The sequence below is a fragment of the Thamnophis elegans genome, chromosome 15 (genome assembly GCF_009769535.1).
Source record: "Thamnophis elegans isolate rThaEle1 chromosome 15, rThaEle1.pri, whole genome shotgun sequence".
NCBI classification, from domain to species: Eukaryota; Metazoa; Chordata; class Lepidosauria; order Squamata; family Colubridae; genus Thamnophis; species Thamnophis elegans.
The window spans coordinates 11,317,089-11,339,700 of record NC_045555.1 but is presented as its reverse complement, the minus strand read 5'-3'; the positions used below and the strand labels follow the sequence as shown (position 1 = coordinate 11,339,700).

Below are 22,612 nucleotides of genomic sequence, written 5' to 3'. Positions count from 1 at the left end.
GGTGGCGCAGTGGTTAAATGCAGCACTGCAGGCTACTGCTAGATCAGCAGTTCAGCGGTTCAAATCTCACCGGCTCAGGGTTGACTCAGCCTTCCATCCTTCCGAGGTGGGTAAAATGAGGACCCAGATTGTTGGGGGCAATATGCTGACTCTCTGTAAACCGCTTAGAGAGGCCTGAAAGGCCTATGAAGCGGTATATAAGTCCACTGCTATTGCTATTGCTATTGCATTCACCTACACATGCACATACATGCTATCCAGGGGTGGTATTCGCTTACTTTCCCTACCATTTCACAAATGTGAACATGGCACACGCCCCATCCACGCATGCATTTGGCTTTCCGTGCATGCACTTTGGTTTGAAAATGTGCCTAAGTGGGATGGCATAGAGTCAGGATGGGAGGACGGGTCCACCCGCTATTTCCACTACCGGTTCAAGTGAACCGGTATGAACCGGCTGAATACCACCTGTGATCCTATTCCCCTCCTAGAATGAAAGCCGTGATCTCCTAGGAAGAAAAAACCACAACTGGCTTTGCCATTTACAAATTTACAATCTGTAATTTCCTAAACAAAGGTTACTAAAGGTATAACTCAATCAATGCCATTTTTAAGGATATAAATCAGTCAATTCTTGACCATTATCATTCTATGGCTCAAACCCAGATTCATTAACACTATTTTTTTTAAAAAAAAATTCAAAGTAATGCTTGACTGTAATCAACCAACCTGTGGATCGAGTTTTTGTATTTCTCCTGGCCAGAATGCAGTATGTGAGGGTGTTTGGTGTTCTCTGAGCTTGGTTGATGGCTTGCTGACATTTCATTACTTAACCTGATAACAACATTGGGGCACTGGTGATATTGTTACCCAATGAAGTAATGAAACATCTGCAAACAAACAACCAAACTCAGCATCAACGACGCCCAGGGGTGGGTTGCTAATCCCGTTCCAACCGGTTCGGTTGGAACGGGGCCGGCAGCGTTCTCGTGCACGTGCGCAGTTGACGCATGCGTCTTAGCGCCTACGCGATGCTCCAGCTACTTGCGGAGACTCGCGCAGGCACTGTATGTGCCATCCAGCTGCTCGTGGAGAATCGCACAGGCGCTGTATGTGCCATGCGCCTGCGTGGAATCGCAGAAGCCTTCAAAGACCGGTAAGGAGCGTGGGTGGGTGGCTGGGCCCTTCGCCGTTCCTGGAAGTTACTTACTTCTGGGTTCGCCGACCAACCGGTTCGCGGGGACCGCCGCAAACTGGTTGAAACCCACCCCTGACAATGCCACAGTTCAATTCTGAGCTACATATATTCTCTCCTGTTGGAAAATGCAAATTGATCATATTTCTGTTCTTTTCACAGATTTTTGGACTCCTGTGGCATCCCACAAGTAAAAGCCATTATGTTATGGAAGGAAATCTCATAAAGTCAGCCTCGTCTGAGGAAAATCATATAATTTATCAAGGCATAAAGTCATCTGTTGGAGTCGATATCACCTCCAGGTTAATTTTGTAGGGGTTCGTGCAGCTGATCTGCAGCTTGGGGAAGTCTAAGAGTAGCAAAATAACAGAGTTGGAAGGGACCTTGGAGGCAGTGGTGAAATTCATTTTTTTTTTTACTGCTGGTTCTGTGGGCGTGGCTTTGTGGGTGTGGCAGGGGAAGGATACTGCAAAATCTCCATTCCCACCCCACTCTGGGGCCAGTCAGAGGTGGCATTTGCCGGTTCTCTGAACTACTCAAAATTTCTGCTACCGGTTCTCCAGAACCTGCTGGATTTCACCCCTGCTTGGAGGTCTTCTCGTCCAACCCCCTGCTCAGGCAGGAAATCTTGTACCGTTTCAGACAAAATGTAGTCTAAACTCTTCTTAATGATTCCCAGTTAATTAACATTAGAAAAATTCATCTTGTTCATTGAGGCTGAAGCCAGATGCCAGAAAAAGCACAGAGGACACAAAACTTGCTGCTGAGTGGAAGATAAAAATCCTAATCAAGCTTCCAGGATGTGCTTTTACGTGCCAATCTAGCCTATTACTCTGTTTTGCTCTGGAAATCTCTACTCAAAAATTAACTCAGGCCTAATTTTTGCTAACTTTCTCAAACTCAGCCAGGTTTAACTAAGTGTTCCATCAGATAAAATTAGAAACAATGCCTATTAAATTATCTCATTTTGAATACTGTAAAAATTCCAGAGACCCATCCTACTCAGTTCTCCAAGTTGTTGTCCAGGGGAGAGTGCAAAAGACAAGTTAACGAAGAGCATGCTTGCTCGGTGGCTACAGAAATACAATAATAACTGCCTGTTCTTAAGAGGGATAAAAGATAAGGAAGGTAAAGGAATGGAGTACTCTGGAAAAGGGTAAGGTCGTCTTCAAACCTGACCAGAAGTACTCAACCATGCAACATCAGTTGTATTTCCATGCCATGTTTGCAACTTGCAAAGTCCACAAGACAATAAGAAGGAAGAGTTACAGGTAGTCCTCGACTTATAACAGTTCATTTAGTGACCATTCAAAGTTACAAGAGCACTGAAAAAAGTGGCTCGCAACCGTTTTTCACATTTACGACCGTTACAGCATCCTCATGGTCATGTAACCAAAATTCGGATGCTTGGCAACCGGTTCATACTTATGACAGTTGCAATGTCCCAGGGTACCTTTTGCAAACTTCTGACAAGCAAAGTGTCAGGGTTCCAAATATCATCCAAAATTAAATCAGAGTCCAAAGCAAAGTATTGCTCAAAGTTCCAATTTATTAAGAGAGCCATGTTGGCACACCTGGGAAAATCCAATTCTGAAGGCTTCCCAGTTTTCCCACCCAGTTGAAAATTCAAGATCTTGCCCCCACACCCACAAGTCCATCACATGGTCCAATAGCAATAGCAATAGCAGTAGACTTATATACCGCTTCATAGGCCTTTCAGGCCTCTCTAAGCGGTTTACAGAGAGTCAGCATATTGCCCCCAACAATCTGGGTCCTCATTTTACCCACCTCGGAAGGATGGAAGGCTGAGTCAATCTTCCACTGCCATGCTGGCAGTTCCACCAATCCAATTCCAGTCAAGTGCAGAGGTGCAGAGAAAAAGGATGACCTTGGCTTTCTAGAAAGAATTTTGTTATGGCTACATCGCATCTCACTCCGTACAATCCCCCCTCCTATTTTCCCACAATAGAAAATGCATAGTAGAATAATAGAAAGTGTGGCAGGCCAAAGATCCACCAGAAAATATGGCTGCAGGCCTGACACAAAGTCAATGGGGAACACAGATTCATTTAACAACCATGTTACTAACTTAACACCTGCAGTGATTTGCTTAACAAGAAGGACTGTAAAACGGGGCAAAACTCACTTCTGATTCACTTAGCAGCATAAATTTGGGGCTCAATTGTAATCGTAAGTTGAGGACTACCTATATTTAAAGGCAAAAGTCCAATTACCAGTCTCTTCCTTCTCTCCCTAGGCAACATCTTGAATTTCTGACTCAAATGCCTGGATCCAAAGAATTATCTGGAAAGAATCTCCAGAAAATTCTGAACTCTCTCCTGGGGAAACCTCAGCCCATTAAGTTAACAAGCCAGCCATTCAAAAGGATTTGCAGTGAGTGCCCAACGGTGAGTGAGACAGAAATGTTTAACCTGTTTACATTGCTCCGTTTTCGGCTGCGACAGCCTCCTGCCATCCTCTGCCAGTGAAAATGGAGCTCGGGGGCCTGTGCACACACACATACACCCAAGCTCCATTTTCGCTGGCAGAGGGCTGCAGGAGGCCGTCGTGGCTGAAAACGGAGCTCAGGAGCCGGTATTGACTGGCCGAGCGCTCGGGCCACCACAGACGCCACCGACATGAGTGACGTTAAGCTGGCCATGCCCATCCTGGTCCCTGAAGTTAAAAACAACCCAGATGCAGCCCTCAATGAAATTGAGTTTGACACCCCTGGTTTAAAACATGCACAGTCCTAATATATATTCCTCTATACAAGTAGCCCTCAAGTTAGACCATAACGGAACCTGTTAGATTACAGTGGAGTCATAAATTGTAATTGTCATAAAACAGATCAGTCACATGACCGATCCAGTTTTACAACTTGCTGTGGTTGTTGCTAAGCGAATACCAGGGTCGTTAAGCAGAGCCATTGTTTGCTATGGTGTGATTTTGCCAAAACTGAAGTAGATACTGGTTTTTGGCAAAACCGTTGATAGCCAAATATGGCTTTTTCAGGCTTGGGCCTCGGTGTGCATTTTTTTCCAATGAGACAAACTGAGACAGGAAGATCATTTTATTACAATTTATCAGAATATAAATTGGAGATTTATAGGAGATTCCTCTCATTCGAAGAGGGAACCCCGAACTTTAGCTTACATCCCCTTTTACAGTTAACATAACAAAGAAACCTGAAAGAGGAAAGTTGATTGGACAGGATAAAAGCATACATGTTTATTAAAATTAGGGCTGAAGGGGAATAAATTGTAAGGAGAAAGGTTGTTTAGTTCACAAGATATAAGCCAGACCCCAATTTGTACTAACAAACTTTTCTTATCGGGAACTAGTCTCCAGTTTGTTTATCAGTTTAGGAATGTTAAAAGCTAATAGATCTTGAACATCACTTGAAAAGAAAGACTATAAATCAGATTAAAATACAAACTAACTATGTTAGTTAACAAGTAACAAAACCCATGTTATTTGCCCCTCACTGTCATAAAACTTGGTCACATGACTGAAAGACGCTGCAAATGGCCATGTTTTCAAGCACCCAAGGGGCAGTCATGTGAACACAGAGGAACCTAGGATTCAGATCATGTCTCCTTTTTCACATTAAAAAAAAAGTTTTTACACTCTCCAAACCTCCCAAAAACGGCCCGTTTTTCGTGAAAACGGGCCTGTTTTTTTGTCAAAAAAAGGGCATGGATAGCCTTTAGGAAGCTTATAGAGTGCTCCTGGGGACTGGAGGGGCCAAAATTGAGCAAAAAATAGCCCTTTTTTTGCTCATTTCTACTCTTCCCAGCCCCCAGGAGCACTCTGAAAGCCTCCTAAAGGCAATGCACGGCAATTTTTGTGAAGGGGGTGGGGTTTGGGGAGGCAAAAAATACTGCATTCAGTGTATAAGACGCACCCAGATTTTCAGCTTTTTAAAGAAAAAAAGGTGTGTCTTATACTATACGGTAGTTTTTATATGATTTATGGGAGTTCATGATAATCCTCACAATTCTTGTCTGATGAACATTCTCAGACTACCAGGGGAATCTACAAAGGGAAGATTTAAAAGGCCAGAATGGTAACCACCATTGGAAGCTCTGATTCCTTTTTCCCCATGGATTGCAAATACAGCACAAGGAGAGAGAAAAATCTTTCACTGTGTAGTCACAGCTGCCATCTTGACTTTTTCGACCCACCCAAACCCCATCTCAGAACATTTCACACATTCACATGTAATGCAAATTCCTGTGGTTTGAATATAGGCAGTCCTCATCTTACAACAGTTCATTTAGCTTCTATTCGAAGTGAAGACACTGAAAAAAGTGACTTATGACCATTTTTCACACTTAGGACCATTGCAGGATTCCCATGGTCATGTGATTTACATTTAGACGCTTAACATCTGGTTCATATTTATGACGGTTGCAGTGTCCCAGATCACGTGATCATCTTTTGCGATCTTCTTACCTGTCAGACTCAAGTAACAACAATTACTAATTTAACATCTGCAGTGATTCACTTAGCAAACTTGACAAGAAACGTCATAAAATGGGACACAACAAATTTCTCTTTTAGCAATATAAATTCTGGGCTCAGTTGTGGTCGTAAATCGAGGACTACCTTCTGTACTAAATATGTATTATTGAGAAGGGTGTAAATATCTTAAATTTTATAGTGGCAAGAATGTTTGTTTAGCTAGAGGGCACTGTAAATTGTTCTTGTTCTTTTAGCTCAGATCCTACTTGAAAACATTTGCCAAAAAGAAGATCAAACTTGATCCCTCTAAAGCATCAACTACTTGGCATTTTTCCAGAGTTGTGCAGATGTTGCGTAGTGCCAAAAAGAAAGATATCCTTCTACTACTGAAGAAAGCTCCAGAGAGCATGTTGTAAGTAAAGGAAAATTATTATTCCTGTTATCGTTTGTTGCACAGTTAGCCAGATATTTAGACTGGATTTGGCATTTTTATCCACCTATCAAGTCCTTCCCAAGGACCTTGGATAAGCAGAGATTCTTGTTTGATGGAGTTATAGCTATCTTTGCAGGATGTAAGATGTTCCAAGTAACCTCTTGGGGTTTTTTTTGCATTTGGCTGGTAATGATTTTGTCAATGCTGTGGTATTATTTTCGTTTTCCTGAGGACATCCAAAGTACTGCTATTCCTTTTTACAAAAAATTAAAGCACAAGGCATTGTACTTATCCGGGATATTTGCAGGGTTGTGTCAAAAAAGTCAAGCCCACAACCATCTAATCAAAGTCCCACACACTTAACTAATTCTGCAGATGCCCTCATCTTAATCATTCTGCCCCCAGCTATCTCAACATTTAATTTTTTTTTGTCTTATCTCATTTTTAGACCCTTCTACATTGAAGCTGCAATAGCTGCCCATTCAACACCTTCCTTAGTAGCAGTGACTGAATTTCTGGATTTGCAGGGCAGAAAGCAAATGTCCTTGGTGGAAAACTTCCTCTATGCTGCAGCTTTGTCTCCTCGTCCTTGCAAGGAACTTTTCGGTCTGGTGCTTGTAAGTCCAAGCCATTTCTGGTATTCGTTGTACTGCTCTTTCCATATCTTGATGTTTCAATATTGCTTTTATCCAGTGGTGAAATCTAAAAAATTTTCCTACTGGTTTTCTGGGAGTGGCTTGGTGGGTGTGGCTTGGTGGTGGTGGGGGTCATGTGACTGAGTGGGCGTGGTTGTGTAGTCATGTAATTGGGGGATCAAAAGACAGAAACTCATTTTAATAATGTCCTGCTGGAGCAGGGTTGGACCTCCGGGTCCCTTCCAGCCCTGGATTATCCTCTGAAACTGCATCTAGTGCCAGGTTTGTAGTCCTTCCTTTCTCTCCTTTTTCCTTCCCTCCCTCTATCCCTCCAGCCTTTTCTCTCTCTTTCTCTCTTTCTTTCTTTCTTTCTTTCTTTCTTTCTTTCTTTCCTTCTTTCTTTCTTTCTCAGGACTCCCCACCCTCGTTTTTTGCCTAGCAGACCTCAGGGAAGCCTGCTGAGAGCAAAAACGGACCCCCCGCCCCTGCATTTCCGGAGAACCTGTAGTAAAAAAAAAATGCTGAACAAGTTTTTTAAGCCTACAAGCCTCCTAAAGGCTATTCATGCCTTTAAAAAAAAAACAGGCCCGTTTTTGTGAAAATTGGCCCGTTTTTGGAAGGTTTGCAGAATGCAAAAACTTTTTTTTTAAATTGCCTCTTCAAAACTTTGGTGCGTCTTATACTCCGCTGCATCTTATACTCTAAAAATACGGTAATCAGAAGTTCCGAAGATCAGCTGTGCAACGTGTGATCATTGGAACTTTTTTTTTAACATAGTTTAGTATTTTTTACTATTGGTTCTGTAAACCAATAGCATTTTTTACTACCGGTTCGGGTGAACGGGCTCAAACCGATAGCATTTCACCCCTGCTTTTATCTCCTTTTACTTTTAAGTGATGCATCAATGGATGGATGCATGCATGGGTGCATGTATCTAGGTCCGTGATGGCAAACCGATGGCACGTGTGCCCCAGGTCAGTTCTCCGTGACGTTTCTTTCGTGAGCTTCCCTGCAAATGACAAAACAGAAGCTCACGAGAGAAAAAGATCTTACCTCTTGCTGCGCTGCCAGTGTTGGTATGCTCCACCTCCCGCCAGCCGTCTCTGCTGTGCATGCATGCATGTCCATGCATTTGCGTGGGTGCACAGCTTTCAGTTTGGGCATGCGCGCACGCAGTTTGGCCACTCGGTGGATAAAAGATTGGCCATCACTGATCTAGGTAAAGATTTTGAGATGGCTGTGAGATGCCCAAGTTACACAGCAAAAATGATATGAAGCAGCACCATAGAATGGAATACCGATTTGACAAAATAGAATGCCAGAATGATTTTTCTATGGTCATCTCATATATTCACCCTTGCTTTGTATTCAGTACTTGGTGACCTTTTGATGAATATTTGAGCTGTCTGCACTGAAAGAAAATACTTCCAAGGCAAAGAGCTTAATAAGATTAATAAAAACAAGTAAGAACTTCACTGCACAAATTATATTACGATATCTCTGACAAGCTGTTATCCAGGTCCGTGTCTCCGAAGGGAAGCTATTCCACTGGTTTCATGGAAGACAATTTTCCCATGGAGTGGTGGGTGGGTGAGGAGTATGCAATCTAGATTCCATACATGTGCAGTTTACAGTAGGGTTTGCTGTTCCGCCGCTCACCTCCACCTGTGCTGCCCAGTTCTTAACAAGCCGAGGACCGGTACTGGTATGTTGCCTGGGAATTGGGGACCACTGCTGTATAAAACAGTTGAACAGAACAGTTACAGTGTGGTCCACCTGAGATCTCCTGCCAGGTTGATCCCGAGTTATTTATGAGTACCTGTTGCCACAAAAGAGTCTTTCCGGACTATAACTATTCCTTTGAGCTCTTGGCAACTCCATGGATACATCCATGTACTTTTCTTAGCAGCAAGTCAGATTTGGCTTGCTCTATTCTGGGATGTTTCAATGGTCCCTACAGCCTTTAATGTTCTGGTGGTCAACTATCCAAGTACTAATCAGGTTCAACCAGGGGTGAAATCTACTTACCTTTGTTACTGGTTCGCAAATGTGAGCGTGCGGGCGGAGCATTGAAAACGGATGTGATAACGTCCAGGTGGGTGGGCGGAGCCTGCTACTGAGTGTGCCTGCAAAGGTAAGTAGAACAGCGGGGGGGGGGGAATCCGCAGTGCCACGTGATTTAGATTAGCTAGAAAGCAGGAAATCCTACTTTCTAGCTAATATAAATCATGCATCAGAGTTTATTGTTGGAAATACCGGCTTTTTTTACTACTGGTTTGGGTGAACCGGTCCAAACCAGTAGCATTTCACCCCTGGGTTTAACTGTGCTTAGCAGTTGGGAATCATGCCAAGATTAGCAAGATGTTGCCAACTTGGGCATCTCTCCTTCTGGAAATTGACGTTACCGGACTGGAGGATTTTGGTACAGCAAGTATCATCATCTCAATCAAATGCTCAGCGCAAAAAAAAAAACACCCTTAAATTCTTTGCAATTGTTCAACTCCCTTCAAGATGACAATCCTCTTTAATACACCTTTGAATGAAAAGACATCTGCTGCCATGTCTCTCCTCTATCTTTTTTATAGGACAGACTAAACAACAAAAAGCTGAATAAAGCCACTTGGGAAACGGGAAGCATGATCATTGGCAGTCTCGTGGGCAAATTGTGTCAGATGAATCAATGTGACCTGGAGGTGAGTTGATACCGTATTCTCCTCCTTTTCACTTTGGATTGCCAATTTGAATTTTGACAGATGTCGCTTCTTTCGGTTTGTTCTTTCCATCTCTCAAATAAACTAGGAAGTCAGCCTTGCAAAGGAAGCCATCCTGAAAAAGCTTCATGGCTCCAAAACAGACTCAGTGAAGATGATGCACCTGGCGTCTCTGAAAAGTACTCTGCTCCCAGAATTCATCTCTACCTTCCTGTATTATGCAGAGGAAGGCTCATCCACCATCTCAGCTGCAGCGGTGACAGCTCTAAAGAGATACAGTACAGAGCACATCACAAGCAAGGTATGGGATAGGATGTCCTGTTGCTAAAATAAACCTTGCTAAGAATTAATCTTTAAAACCAGTGCTTTAATGAAACATTGCTGCTATTCTCTGCCAGGAAGTCCAGAAGCTATATACAGTAATTTGATCGTTTCTTGATTTGCATCAGAAATCAGAAACCGTTTCCACAGTACCTTCCATCTATGATTCTTCTTGACTGGATTTCTGACTGTTTCTCCTACTGGTTGAATCAAGAAACAGGTTACAAAAGATCAGCTTCCAGCTGCTAGCTGGGGTTATGAGAACAGCAGAGCCATAGATTTAAAGAGTCTCAGACTTTGAATAGTGAACTTAAAAGGTAAAGCATCTCTTCGCACATATGTGCTAGTTGTTCCCAACTCTAGGGGATGGTGCTCATCTCCGTTTCAAAGCAGAAGAGCCAGCGCTGTCCGAAGGCATCTCCGTGGTCATGTGGCCAGTGTGACTAAACGCCGAAGGGGCATGGAACACTGTTGTCTTTCCACCAAAGTGGTCCCTAGTTTTCTACTTGCATTTTTTACATGCTTTCGAACTGCTAGCTTGGCAGAAGCTGGGACAAGTAATGGGAGCTCACTCCATTACGCGGTGCTAAGGATTCGAACCGCCAATCTTTCAGATCGACAAGCTCAGTGTCTTAGCCACTGGGCCACCATGTACCTTAGTGAGCTTAAATGACACTGTTATTGTTCTGAATAAAGTATTTGACATAGTCTTCTTCAGACATTAAAACTTCAGAAAATAGGTTTGCTAGAAATAGATAATGAATGGCCTTCATTGTGCTATTAACTGCATTTGAACCAGTCATAGAACTGCTTCTTTTTTCTTTTTACGACTCTGTATAATTCCTTGATTCAGGGTGGGGTCAGGGCAACTGGGTGGACCTGAGCGTTTACTGGCTGGATTCCCTTCCTGATACCTACATGGAGTTTACAGCAGATATTTTCTCTTTGCATCCTGAGACAGAAACATATACTGCTATCTAGGATCAATCTCTCCCAAGCATCTTCACCATTAGGCCACCATACCACTCAGTCCTAGGACTGTTGATGTAGGGGAAATAGGAGGTAGGATGATTAGCTATATTCATGCTTTGATTGAACCAAACTAAAAGGGGGATTTTAAAATATCTAATGATTAAATGATGCTCCCATTATCCCTTGCCCTTTTCCACATAGATCTGGCATAAACAGTAGTTTAACAATATCTTGAAATATAGAAAACCAGCATGTCAAGGATGTAAGCTCATTTGAATGGAAGAAAAGTTGCCATTCAAATCAAGTTATTGTCATTGCACTAAAAACACCTATGGTTTGTATCTGCTTTCTGCCACCAGGTTAAAAAGGCAATGAGACGCATTTTCCATCAAGTTCAGAGAAAGTATCAAAGAAATTCAAGGTTGGCAGCTGCAGAAATCCTCTTGGATAACAGTCCCTCGCACACAGATTTCATCAATATCCTGTTGGCCAGCAGACAACTTTCACCAGAAATGCAAAGATTTATATTGTCCAAAATTCTAGGCATTATATCTTCTGATAACCATCCAACCAGGTAAACTATATTGAATATCATTACATAAAGTTATATCTAATATTACCTCTCCATAACAAACAGTGTTGTTTCTTTTCCTTCAATCTCTTAAATAAAACTCAATAAAACTTCTTATGGATAATTCTGCTGCCTAGATAAAATCTCATATGAATCAACTTTATGTTAGGCCAGTGATGGCTAACCTTTTTTGGCTTGGGTGCCAAAATTGAACCCATAATTCAATCCCCCCATGCCCCCCCAGTGCATGTGCACATGACCCCGCCCACTGTCCCTCCCCCCACGTATGTATACATGACCCCTCCTGGTCCCGTTTGGGCCTAGCAGGCCTCACCGAAGCCTCCAGAGGCTGGAAACGGTTTACGTGCCCTCAGAGATGGCTCCACATGCCACCTGTTGCAGGTGTGCCATAGGTTCGCCATCACGGTGTTATATCTTTGATCAACTAGCTCAGTGGCACATTTTCTACATCACTGTTGACAATTATTCTTTGAGATGGTAGAAATATTTGCTATTTTCTTAGAATGTAAGATTTAGACTTGCACAGCAAATATTCATTTAGAACTCGGGTTCTAAGGTTCTCTGATCTGTATTGAGATATTCTAGTGCAGGTAGTCCTCATCTTACAGCAGCTTGTTTAGTGACCATTTGAAGTTATAAAAAAGTGACTCGTGACCGTTTTTCACATTTATGACCATTGCACCATCCCCATGGTCATGGGATCAAAATTCAGACACTTGGCAACAGACTCGTAAGTCTGTTTGTTTGTGACAGTTGCAGTGTCCCGGGGTCATGTGATCACCTTTTGTGACCTTCTAACAAGCAAAGTCAATGGGGAAGCCAGATTCACTTAACAACCGTGTTACTAACTTAACAACTGCAGTAATTCATTTAACAAATGTGGCAAGGTTGCAAAATGGCAAAAAATTCACTTAACAAATTCTTACTTAGCAACAGAAATTTCAGGCTCAGTTGAGGTCATAAGTCAAGGACTACCTGTAACTCCCATAGTTCAACTCCCCTTGGCTCCACCGTGACCAGCAGACTGATGTTACAAAGAGAGTCAGAACAATACAGTGAATAAAAACTCAAGCTAAAGAAATCCCTCATCATAAAAGATAAATACCGTATTTCTGGACTATAAGACGCACCGATGTAAAAGACACACCAAGATTTCAAAGAGGTAAATAAGAAAAAAAGTTTTTGTCCTCCCCAGGGGCACTCTTCAGCAGAGCTGGGGGAAGGCAAAAACGCACCCGTTTTTGTGAAAAACAGGTGGAAAGGGCCCATTTTTCACCAAAACGAAGGCATTTTTGCCTTCCCCCAGCCCTGCTGAAGCCTGCAGAGTGCTGCTAGGGGGTGGGGAAAGGCAAAAACGCCTCAGTTTTTGCGAAAAAGGGACAAAAACTGGGCTAGTTTTCACAAAAATGGGATGTGGGGGCAGGGCTTCAGGAGGCCAAAAATGGCTTCATTCAGTGTATAAGACACACCACTCTCTTTTTGGGGGGGGGGGTGCATCTTATACTCCAAAAATATGGTAGTATCAAGTAAGCATATTATCTAGTACAATGAGAATGATATAGCCAAACATAACCTTCTTTAATAAAAATAGATATAGAAATCAGGGTTTAGGGGATAGAACATTTTAGCAAAATATGAAAAAGTGCAGCTGGTCTCCTTTTTTGGGGGGAGGGGGGACATTGTCTGCTGGAGTTCATCCATGACTTCTTTCATTTTTTCTCCACCTCTCCTTTTGATCCAGGCAGCTGATCAAAGATCTCTTGAAGGATCCAAAGATAAACAATTACCACTACTTCTCACCCAAAGATGGCAAATCCATCTCTTTCTCAGGATTATTAGCAGGTGAATAATTACTATTTAATCATGTCTCTAAAAAAAAAAGAGGGAAAATCCCTTTGATATTCAAAAATATCTATGGAGGCCTCCTGTATCAATGTGGTAAAAAGTGCTCTAACCCAAACCACTAAGTACAATAACACTTCAAGAATATGAAATAAAGAAAGAGTTTCTTTTAAGTATTGATGATTTCATGGAACATGTCTGGCTAATTTTCTTAGCAATTAAATAAAACTTTATCTTGCCATTTTTTCCTTCCATTTATTTTTTTTGCAGCCCAATGTAGCCTAAACTTGGAACTTTATGATACTCTCCCTCCCAAGTATTAATCAAGCCTCAGCATGCTTAGTTCCATCCATCCACCCATCCATCCATTATTATCTTTCTTTCTTTCTTTCTATCTATCTATCTATCCATCTATCTATCATCCATTCATCTATCCCTCTATCATTATCTATCTATCTATCTATCTATCTATCTATCTATCTATCTATCTATCTATCATCTATCTATCTATCTATCTATCTATCTATCTATCTATCTATTTATCTATCTATCTTATATCTATTTATCTCTATCTTCATGATTATCTTTCTATCATCTCTCTCTGTGTGTGTGTGTGTGTGTGCGTGCGTGCGTGTGTGTCTTTCTCTCACAATGAATATGTTATATGCCATATCCCAAATAGTATTTGACCTTCAGAAAGGCAATTTTATCCCTGAGTGTACTGCTATGATTATTATGAAATAAAATAACCACAGCAAATACATTTTAAATATACACCCCTCCTCTCACTAGATTTCACTATTCAGAAATCCTAAATAGTACTTTTATGCAAAATCACTTCCAAAGTGAGAGAGACTTTGATATTATACTTGAGATGGATTCCCATGTCTGCATTCATCGTTCAACAGTAGGGTTTTCAGTGCTCTAGTAAAACACTTTGCCATGGGCTGCACATAACCAGAATCCCTTTTGTCAAATTTCACTGCTCCCATCAATCCTTCACCCATTCTAGAGAGTTAGAACTTATAAAAGATACATACATCTACAAATACTCTTTTTAAAAAATCCACTCACTATTTGACATCATGGTGCCATTTTCCACACCACTCCTGTTTTCAGGTGTCTAAAATAGTAAAAGAATGGCCACTGGTGTCAAAAATGTGTTTTTTCCTACACTACAATATGTACATCCTATGTGGTTCTCCCTTTAGGAAAGCTTTGGAAAAAGTGATGGAGTTGTTATTTGCTGTATAAGGCCTCACAGCAGCCTTCATATTCATTACTGTCTCCTTTTCCTCCCCTTTAGCCACCGAAGATGCATCTTCTACTTTTGGTGTGGAAAACTTATTCTCAGATTTTGGTTTACTTCAAAAGAGCACCACTAATGTTGATATTGAAAGTCATGGCCACCGGCTCCAAGCAGCTCAGGTCTGATAGTTTATGTAGTTGATCAAAGTCTCTTCTGCTATTCAAGACAATTCTGAAGACTTCTGCTAGCTACCCATCACCTTCTGGCTGCTCTTTAAGTGTTCCATTAAATTTCTACCAGATATATTTCTATCCATAAAGTCATTTCAAGTCTTCTCAGAATGCCCTGAATGATTGTCCATACTCACCAACTAGGAACCAGATGGATAATTGATTGCCTACATATCATCCAAGCGCTTTAAAATTGTGTTGTTATTTTTAATCACAATTGATTGCATTTTAAAGTGCTTCACTAGCTATGGAACAGTGATGCAGATTTTGTTTTCAAGCCAATTTACATTGGTCCAAGTGGCGTATTGAGGATGATATTGTAGAAGTAGACTGGAACAATGTGCATTTTTGATCATATTAAATATCATAACTTAATGGCAATGTTTGTACTCCTGATCTGGCACTATTCTTGGGTCTATCTTGCTTATTTTGGAGTCTTCCAAATATTTTAGGCACCTGTTTTTATGAACTGTACTAACCATCTAGTCCTAGATGATGGAAGTTGAAATCCAATGTGTTTGGTTCAAGGTTTTCCAAACTTGGCAACTTGAAGACTTGTGGACTTCAATTTCCAGAATTCCTGAGCCAGCCATGCTAGCTGGGAATTCTGTGAGTTGAAGTCCACAAGTCATAAAATCCACAAGTCTACAAGTTTGGAGACACCTGGTCTAGACAACAGCTGTTTGAAAAAAGATATTCTTGTTTACTACCAAAGCTTTTCATACGCTTGAGTCATCAGTAGTTTCACTTCTAGCAGGGAAAAGCTAGCAGGCATCAGCAGAAGACCTAAATGGCCTTTAATGGGCTTACCTGGTAGAAATTTGGAAACAGAGATTATACAACCTTTAAAAGCATACCAAAATATAAATAGAAAAAAAAAACCCGTGCATCAGAGCTGTGGTGGCGCAGTGGTTAGAATGCAGTACTGCAGGCTACTTCTGCTGACTGGCAGCTACCTGCAATTTGGCAGTTTAAATCTCGCTAGGCTCAAGGTTGACTCAGACTTTCGTTCTTTCGAGGTCAGTAAAATGAGGATCCAAATTGTTGGAACCAGATATGCTGAGTGTGTAAACCTCTTAGAGAGGGCTGCAAAGCATTATGAAACGGTATATAAATCTAATAGGGATGCAGTGGCTCAGTGGCTCAGTAGCTAAGACACTGAGCTTATTGATCAGAAAGGTTGGCAGTTCGGCGGTTTGAATCCTGAGTGCCACGTAACAGAGTGAGCTCCTGTTACTTGTCCCAGCTTCTGCCTAGCAATTCAAAAGCATGTAAAAATGCAAGTAGAAAAATAGAAACCACTTTTGGTGGGAAGGTAACAGCGTTCCATGCGCCTTTGGCATTTAGTCATGCCGGCCACATGACCATGAAGACGCCTTCGGACAGCGCTGGATCTTTGGCTTTGAAATGGAGATGAGCACCGCCACCTAGAGTCAGGAACAACTAGCACACATGTGCAAGGGGAACCTTTACCTATATAAGTCTAAGTGCTATTGCTATCACACTTTATCTTTCTGTGCATCCTGCAGGTGGTTATTGAAGCAAAAGGGCTTGAAGGATTGTTGGGTGGAGATCCAACTGAGGAACAGGTGGACTTTACAGCTGGCATGTCTGCCATTTTGCTTGACGTCCCATTGCGACCAGTGATCTTCTTTGATGGATATTCAGATCTAATGTCAAAAATGTTTATGAGCTCAGGAGAGCCCATGAACGTGGTCAAAGGAAACGTGCTGTTGGTGGATCATGAACAGGTATTAGTCCTATAGGATATTTACGACAACTCTAAAAATTTTATGTGATTAAGAATAGGCTACTTGGAAGTAAGACCCATTGAACTTAGATTTATTTTGGAATGGCTCTATACCTTTAGTGATTGCACTGACTATGTAAGGCGACAGTAACAGGATGTTATTGTTCCAGGCAGTTCCACTTCAATCTGGGTTGCAATCTGTGATTACTCTTCAAGCTGGACTGGGCTTAGATATTTCAGCTGATGTCAACATGAATATGTGGGAGCAGGAATTCAATACAAGTATTACATCAAGGTATGTGAATAGGTACCAATTTCACCTCTAAACAGTGAGAATGCAATGGAATGAAATAGGAATAGAATAGAATAGAATAGAGCAGAACAGAACAGAACAGAATAGAACAGAAAATTATATTTGGCCAAGTGTGATTGGACACACAAGAATTTGTCTCCAGTGCAGAAGCTTTCAGTGTATATGCAAAACAACAAAGTAATAATAATAACAAAGCAGATTAATCATAATATGCCGAGGTAGCGCAGTGGTTAGAGTGCAGTACTGCAGGCTACTTCAGCTGACTGTTAGCTGCAGTTCAACAGTTCAAATTTCACCAGCTCAAGGTTGACTCAGCCTTCCATCCTTCCGAGGTGGATAAAGTGAGGACCCAGGGTATTGGGGGCAAAATGCTGACTCTGTAAACTGCTTAGAGAGGCCCGAAAAGCACTATGAAGTGGTACATAAGTCTAAGCGCTATTGCTAATGCTAATAGTGATATCAAAAGAGAAGGTAGTGGAACAGATGAGAAGGATAAAAGCAATACAACTATCCTATATGGGTAAATATACTTCATCATAAGACAGTACCATGGGAATAAAGAGTTCAGTAGAGTTATGGCAAGAGGAAAAAAAAACTGTCTCTGTTGCTTTCGCATGTGATGCTCTGTTGAGGTGTCCCGAAGGGAGGAGTTGAAAGTTTATTAGGCAAAGTTCATGCAAGTTATTTGACAAAGTGTATGAAACCAAGCCTTTATACCGTATCCACTCATGAAAACCTATAGGAGGGATATTCTCTTCTCCTGTTATGTTTATTACATAGTCATTGGTAGCAATTTGTTCAAATGGCTGGCCACTGCTGAGATATCATTATTTATTATGGAAGTTTTCCCCAATATGGTGCCCTTTGGATGACCCACACCTGTGCTCTAAGAATTCCTGCTGAAGAACCATGTGTCATGGTTCTGACTAAAAAACCCAAGCAAATCAGAAATCTGAGGCTAAGGTCTTCCTTAAAGAACTTCTTTATTGGATACATCATATCGGCACAATCAAATGCAAAACAAACTCTACTGTAAATATTTCCCACGGTTTTAGTATAATTAAAATAGGAAATAACTCCCTCCCCAAAAGTTACAGGTCACATTGGCCAATTAGATTAATTGGCAAGCTCTTCAGACACTCCTCCCCGGCTCTATCCAGCACCTGTATCTTCTCTTTTTATGTACACTTGAGAGCATATGCATCAAAGACAAATTCCTTGTGTGTCCAATCACACTTGGCTAATAAAGAATTCTATTCTATTCTATTCTATTCTATTCTGTAGAGATGACCTTGGTTCTCACAAGAAAACTCTGTATTTTGACTGGCCACGCATTTCATCCTCCTTTCCCTTCCCCACTTTGTGTAGAAACTGAGGAATAGAAAAATGGCTTCCGCCAGGTTCGATTCAAAGTTGACACCATGTTTGTATGGGAATCTGGAAACCTTTGTCCAACAAATGGGGAAATGTACAGAGTGTTTAATATCATGCCAAGGAAAATTTACCATTCAACAACGTAGCCAGCTATGAGACCCATTATTTTTTGATTTTTTAAAAACATTTTTTCTTCTCCAGATTTATATTCAAATCGATCCAATTTAGGTAATTTGTGTCATACAAACAATCTTGTTGCAACAGTAAATGTGGATGGCCTTACAGGATTGGCCAGATCAGAGTCACCATTTCTCTGAATATCAATTGCTGGGTGACAATAAGACTGATGCCCTCGTGTTCTGCTTGGTGATCTCCAATTGCCCATTATGGGAAATAAAAAGTAAAAGAAGTCTCTGTGGATTTTACTCTGCTAGTAATTGCTGATTATACTCCATTTCAAGGTCATTGAGCCTGCACTGTCTGAAGACATTTCCGTGGTAATGTGGCTAGGATGATATCTCGAGCACTGTTACTTTCCCACTGCAGTGGTACCTATATATCAGGGGTGGGTTTCAACCGGTTCGCGGCGGTCCCTGCGAACTGGTTGGTCGGCGAACCCGGAAGTAAGTAACTTCCGGGAACGGCGAAGGGCGCACCCGCCCGCCCGTGCTCCTTACCCGGTTTTGATGAGTTCTGCACTTCCACGCATGCGCAGGACGCATACAGCGCCTGCGCGATCCTCCAGGAGCAGCTGGAGCATCGCGCAGATGCTAGTACGCATGCGTGCACCGCGCGCGTGCACGAGGACGCCGCCGGCCCCGTTCCAACCGAACTGGTTGGAACGGGGCGAGAAACCCACCCCTGCTATATATCTACTTGAATGTTTATGCTTTTGAAGTGCTAAGTTCCGCAGCTAATGAGCGAAGGTTCTCCAGTGGTTAGAGTGCAATACTACAGGCTATTTCTGCTGATCACCGGCTGCCAGAAATTTGGCAGATCGAATCTAACCAGGCTAAAGGTTAATTCAGCCTTCCATCCTTCTGAGGTGGGCAAAATGAGGACCCAGATTGTTGGGGGCAATAGGCTGTAAATCGCTTAGAGAGCGCTGTAAAGCACTATGAAGCAGTACATAAGTCTGCTATTGCTAAGTGCTAAGTAGGCAGGAGCCGGGGTGAAAACAGGAATTCACATTGTCCCATGGCGCTCAGGTTGCAAAGCTGGGCTGCCAGCTTTCCAGAATGACAAGCCCAGTGTCTTAACCACTGAACCACCACACTGCCCCATTATGGGAAATACCACATTGATGTTTACTCTGATCCAGCAGGAATCTTCTTACATTTCTGTAGAGTAGAAAGCAAATTTCAAAAAAAGAAAAGAAAAAGTGTCCCACTGGTGTCAGTATTGACCTGTTCTTTCTCTCCCCAATACAGAGCTGCACTGACTGTTGATTTCCAAGCAGAAATGGATACTTCCTTCTTTAAAGCCACTCTCAAAAGCCAATCAGACATAGAAATGGGCACAAATGTTAACATTCTTGCAAGGCTTTCTTTGGGCCCCATGCTCATGTGTCTGCAACTTGCAGAGCAACCAGCCTCTTACAGGTAAACTAGATATAAATTTTAAGCCAAGGCACTATGGCCGTGATGGCAAACCTACGGTACACGTGCCACAGGTGGCACACAGAGCCATATCTGCTGGCACGCGAGCCGTCAGCTCTAGCGTGCATGCATATGACAGCCAGCTGATTTTCAGCCTTCTGGAGGGCCGGGAGAGGCCATTTTTGCCTCCCCAGGTTTCAGGAAAGTTCCAGAGCCTGGAGAAGGCAGAAACAGTCTCCCCCGGCCGCCCGGAGGAAAAACCAAGCTCAGCTTGAAGGCGAGCAGTGCGGCAAGACTGGGGGTTTGTGCGGGCATGTGGGACAGTGGTGGGTTTCAAAAATTTTTAGAACCTCTTCTGTAGGTGCGGCCTGCTTTGTGGGAGTGGTTTGCCAGCCATGTGACTGAGTGGGAGTGGCATGGCAATCACGTGACTGGGTGGGTGTGGCCAACTTGTAAAATGTGGTGAAACTCACTTAACAACGCTCTTGCTTTGCAACCAAAATGTTGGCTCAGAAACTCTGGCATTTGAAGCAGGCAAGTCTTAAAGCTGTCAAGTTACAAGACCCTTGCACCCCTAACCCTTTAGAGAAAAAACCCCAGGGGTGTTCAAACTTGACAGCTTTAAGACTTTAAGGTTTAGATAGGACTCTTAGAGGCAGGCGGGGCGATTGGTGAGCCAGCCAATCAGTAAGCAGCGGGTGGGGCAAGCTTGGTGCAGACGGGCAGGGGGAGGGAGCTGGAACCAGTTCTAAACGGCACGGTAGATTTGTGGAACCTCTTCTATAGAAGAGGTTATAAACCTCTTCCATAGAAGAGGTTATAATTGGCAGGAACCCACCCCTGATGTGGGGGTGCGCTTTTCATTTTGATTGCCTGCATGTGCTATCGCATGCGTGCACTCGCAATTTTGGCATCCAACAACAAAAAGGTTAGTCATCACTGCACTATGGAGTCCAAAACTATAAATAATCTTAGGCATTGCTATGAGTACTGCTTTATTTTGCTTTAAAAGTAATCTCCTAAGTAATCATGGCCTTCCCACATTGCAGCATGTGCTGTTCCTGACATGTAGCCATAGATCAGTTGAAGCATGCACTGTTTATCCCAATTGCCAGAAAATTAAACAAGGTCTAGCACTTGTATGGATCACTGCAGATCAAATTTATAAACAGATTCAGTTCAGATACTAAACCATTTGGTTTTGTTGATGATGTAAATTTCAAGTATACAGTATCCAAAAAAAAAACAAAAAGATAAAATTTTAAGCCAAATGGCTAATGAGGGGTTCTTGGTGCTCTCTGAGCCTGGTGATTTTCTTGCAGACATTTCATTATCCAAACATCATCAGTGCTAGTAAGGAGTGGGCTTTGCTCTCAGTTTATATTCTAGTGACTTGCCCTGTCAGTGTTAGTGAGGGTGATCTTGGAGGATCTTTGTTTGGGAGGTGTATAAATAAATAAATAAACACCAAAACACCTCCCACCCAGCAATCAGCACCCAGATGAGCACAGATTAAGTTCAAGATTAACATCAGACCAACAATCAAGAAGTAAACTATCAAGGAACTGCCATACAAGGTAAACAGGAAACAGTCCAACCAAAGAATTTTCAAGACCCAACAACACTGACAGGGCAAATCACTGGAATATAAATTTAGAGCAAAACCCACTCCTTACTAGTACTGGTGTTGTTAATTTTACATGCATAGGATAGTTTCCAGAAAAAAACATAGCAGATGCTACATATTGTAGTTGTTGTTAGTCATGAAGTCATGTCCGACCCATCACGTTGTCCACACCATGGACAATGTTACTCCAGGCCTTCCTGTCTTCTACCATCCTCTGGTGTCCATTTAAGCTCACGCTGACTGCTTCAGTGACTCCATCCAGCCACCTCATTCTCTGTCGTCCCCTTCTTCTTTTGCCTTCAATCCTTCCCAGCATTAGGCTCTTCTCCAGTGAGTCCTTCCTTCTCATCAGGTGGCCGAAGTATTTGAGTTTCCTCTTCAGGATCTGGCCTTTTAAAGAGCAATCAGGTTGGTCTCCTCTAGGACTGACCGGTTTGATCGCCTTGCAGTCCAAAGGACTCGCAGGAGTCTTCTCCAGCACCTTAGTTCAAAGGCCTCCATTCTTTGGTGTTCACCCTTCCTTATGGTCCAACTTTCAAAGCCGTACATTGCAACTGGGAAAATCATAGCCTTGACTATACACACTATTGTTGGCAGGGTGATGTCTGTGCTTTTTAGTATGCTGTCTAGATGCTACATATTAGATGGGATTAATTGTATGTATCTTTCACTTTTTTTCCTCCTTACAGGGAAAAGTTCTTCATCTCTGAATCATCTGCAAACTATAACACTCAAGTTCGCAAAGGGAGACGGGGTACGACGCCTGGGCATGGATTTCCTTTCTACAGAGCCAACTCTGACATGTGTAAAGTTCTGCTCGCAGGAAAAATGTAATAAAATCACTGTTGTTTTGTTGTATCACTGGCTTGCTGATCCTTTCCCCACCTTTCATATCTGATCTACGTTGTAGTTTTAAAAGGTGGAATCCAGAGCCATGTCTTTAACAGGGAAGGTAAGACAAAGCCAAATAACTGGTGATTTCCATCCCTTCAAAACAGCATAGCCTCACACAGCTTGATTGGATAAATGTACACTTTGTGCATGCTCCATACTACCATTTCCCACTATTTCTATTTCACTTTCTTCTGGCCTTTGACAAAGAGCCCATATTTTACAGACATTTGGCATTTTTAGTTAAAACACTTCAAGTGAGAAAAACCTATTCCTGAAACCCCAAAGTGGCACAACTAGGCTTAAAGTTTTGATTACCATATTTTTCAGAGTACAAAACGCACCCTTTTCCCCCCTAAAAGAGGGTGAAAATTTGGCTGCGTCTTATACACTGAATGTAGTCCCACCCACC

At 42.2% G+C, this 22,612-nt stretch overlaps 1 protein-coding gene across 1 annotated transcript in view; it reads left to right on the top strand.

Moving 5' to 3' along the window:
* Positions 1 to 22,167, top strand: part of LOC116518449 (microsomal triglyceride transfer protein-like) — a 34,299-nt gene extending 12,132 nt beyond the window's left edge. Inside the window, exons 6-18 of the mRNA XM_032231846.1 lie at positions 1,358 to 1,497; positions 3,453 to 3,603; positions 5,917 to 6,074; positions 6,544 to 6,712; positions 9,316 to 9,423; positions 9,530 to 9,742; positions 11,094 to 11,308; positions 13,068 to 13,168; positions 14,475 to 14,596; positions 16,177 to 16,398; positions 16,568 to 16,692; positions 19,515 to 19,685; positions 21,999 to 22,167. Coding sequence (XP_032087737.1) covers positions 1,358 to 1,497; positions 3,453 to 3,603; positions 5,917 to 6,074; positions 6,544 to 6,712; positions 9,316 to 9,423; positions 9,530 to 9,742; positions 11,094 to 11,308; positions 13,068 to 13,168; positions 14,475 to 14,596; positions 16,177 to 16,398; positions 16,568 to 16,692; positions 19,515 to 19,685; positions 21,999 to 22,143 — 2,040 coding nt within the window. The 3' untranslated portion in view covers positions 22,144 to 22,167. The remainder of the gene's footprint in view (positions 1 to 1,357; positions 1,498 to 3,452; positions 3,604 to 5,916; positions 6,075 to 6,543; positions 6,713 to 9,315; positions 9,424 to 9,529; positions 9,743 to 11,093; positions 11,309 to 13,067; positions 13,169 to 14,474; positions 14,597 to 16,176; positions 16,399 to 16,567; positions 16,693 to 19,514; positions 19,686 to 21,998) is intronic.
* Positions 22,168 to 22,612: the final 445 nt, after the last annotated feature.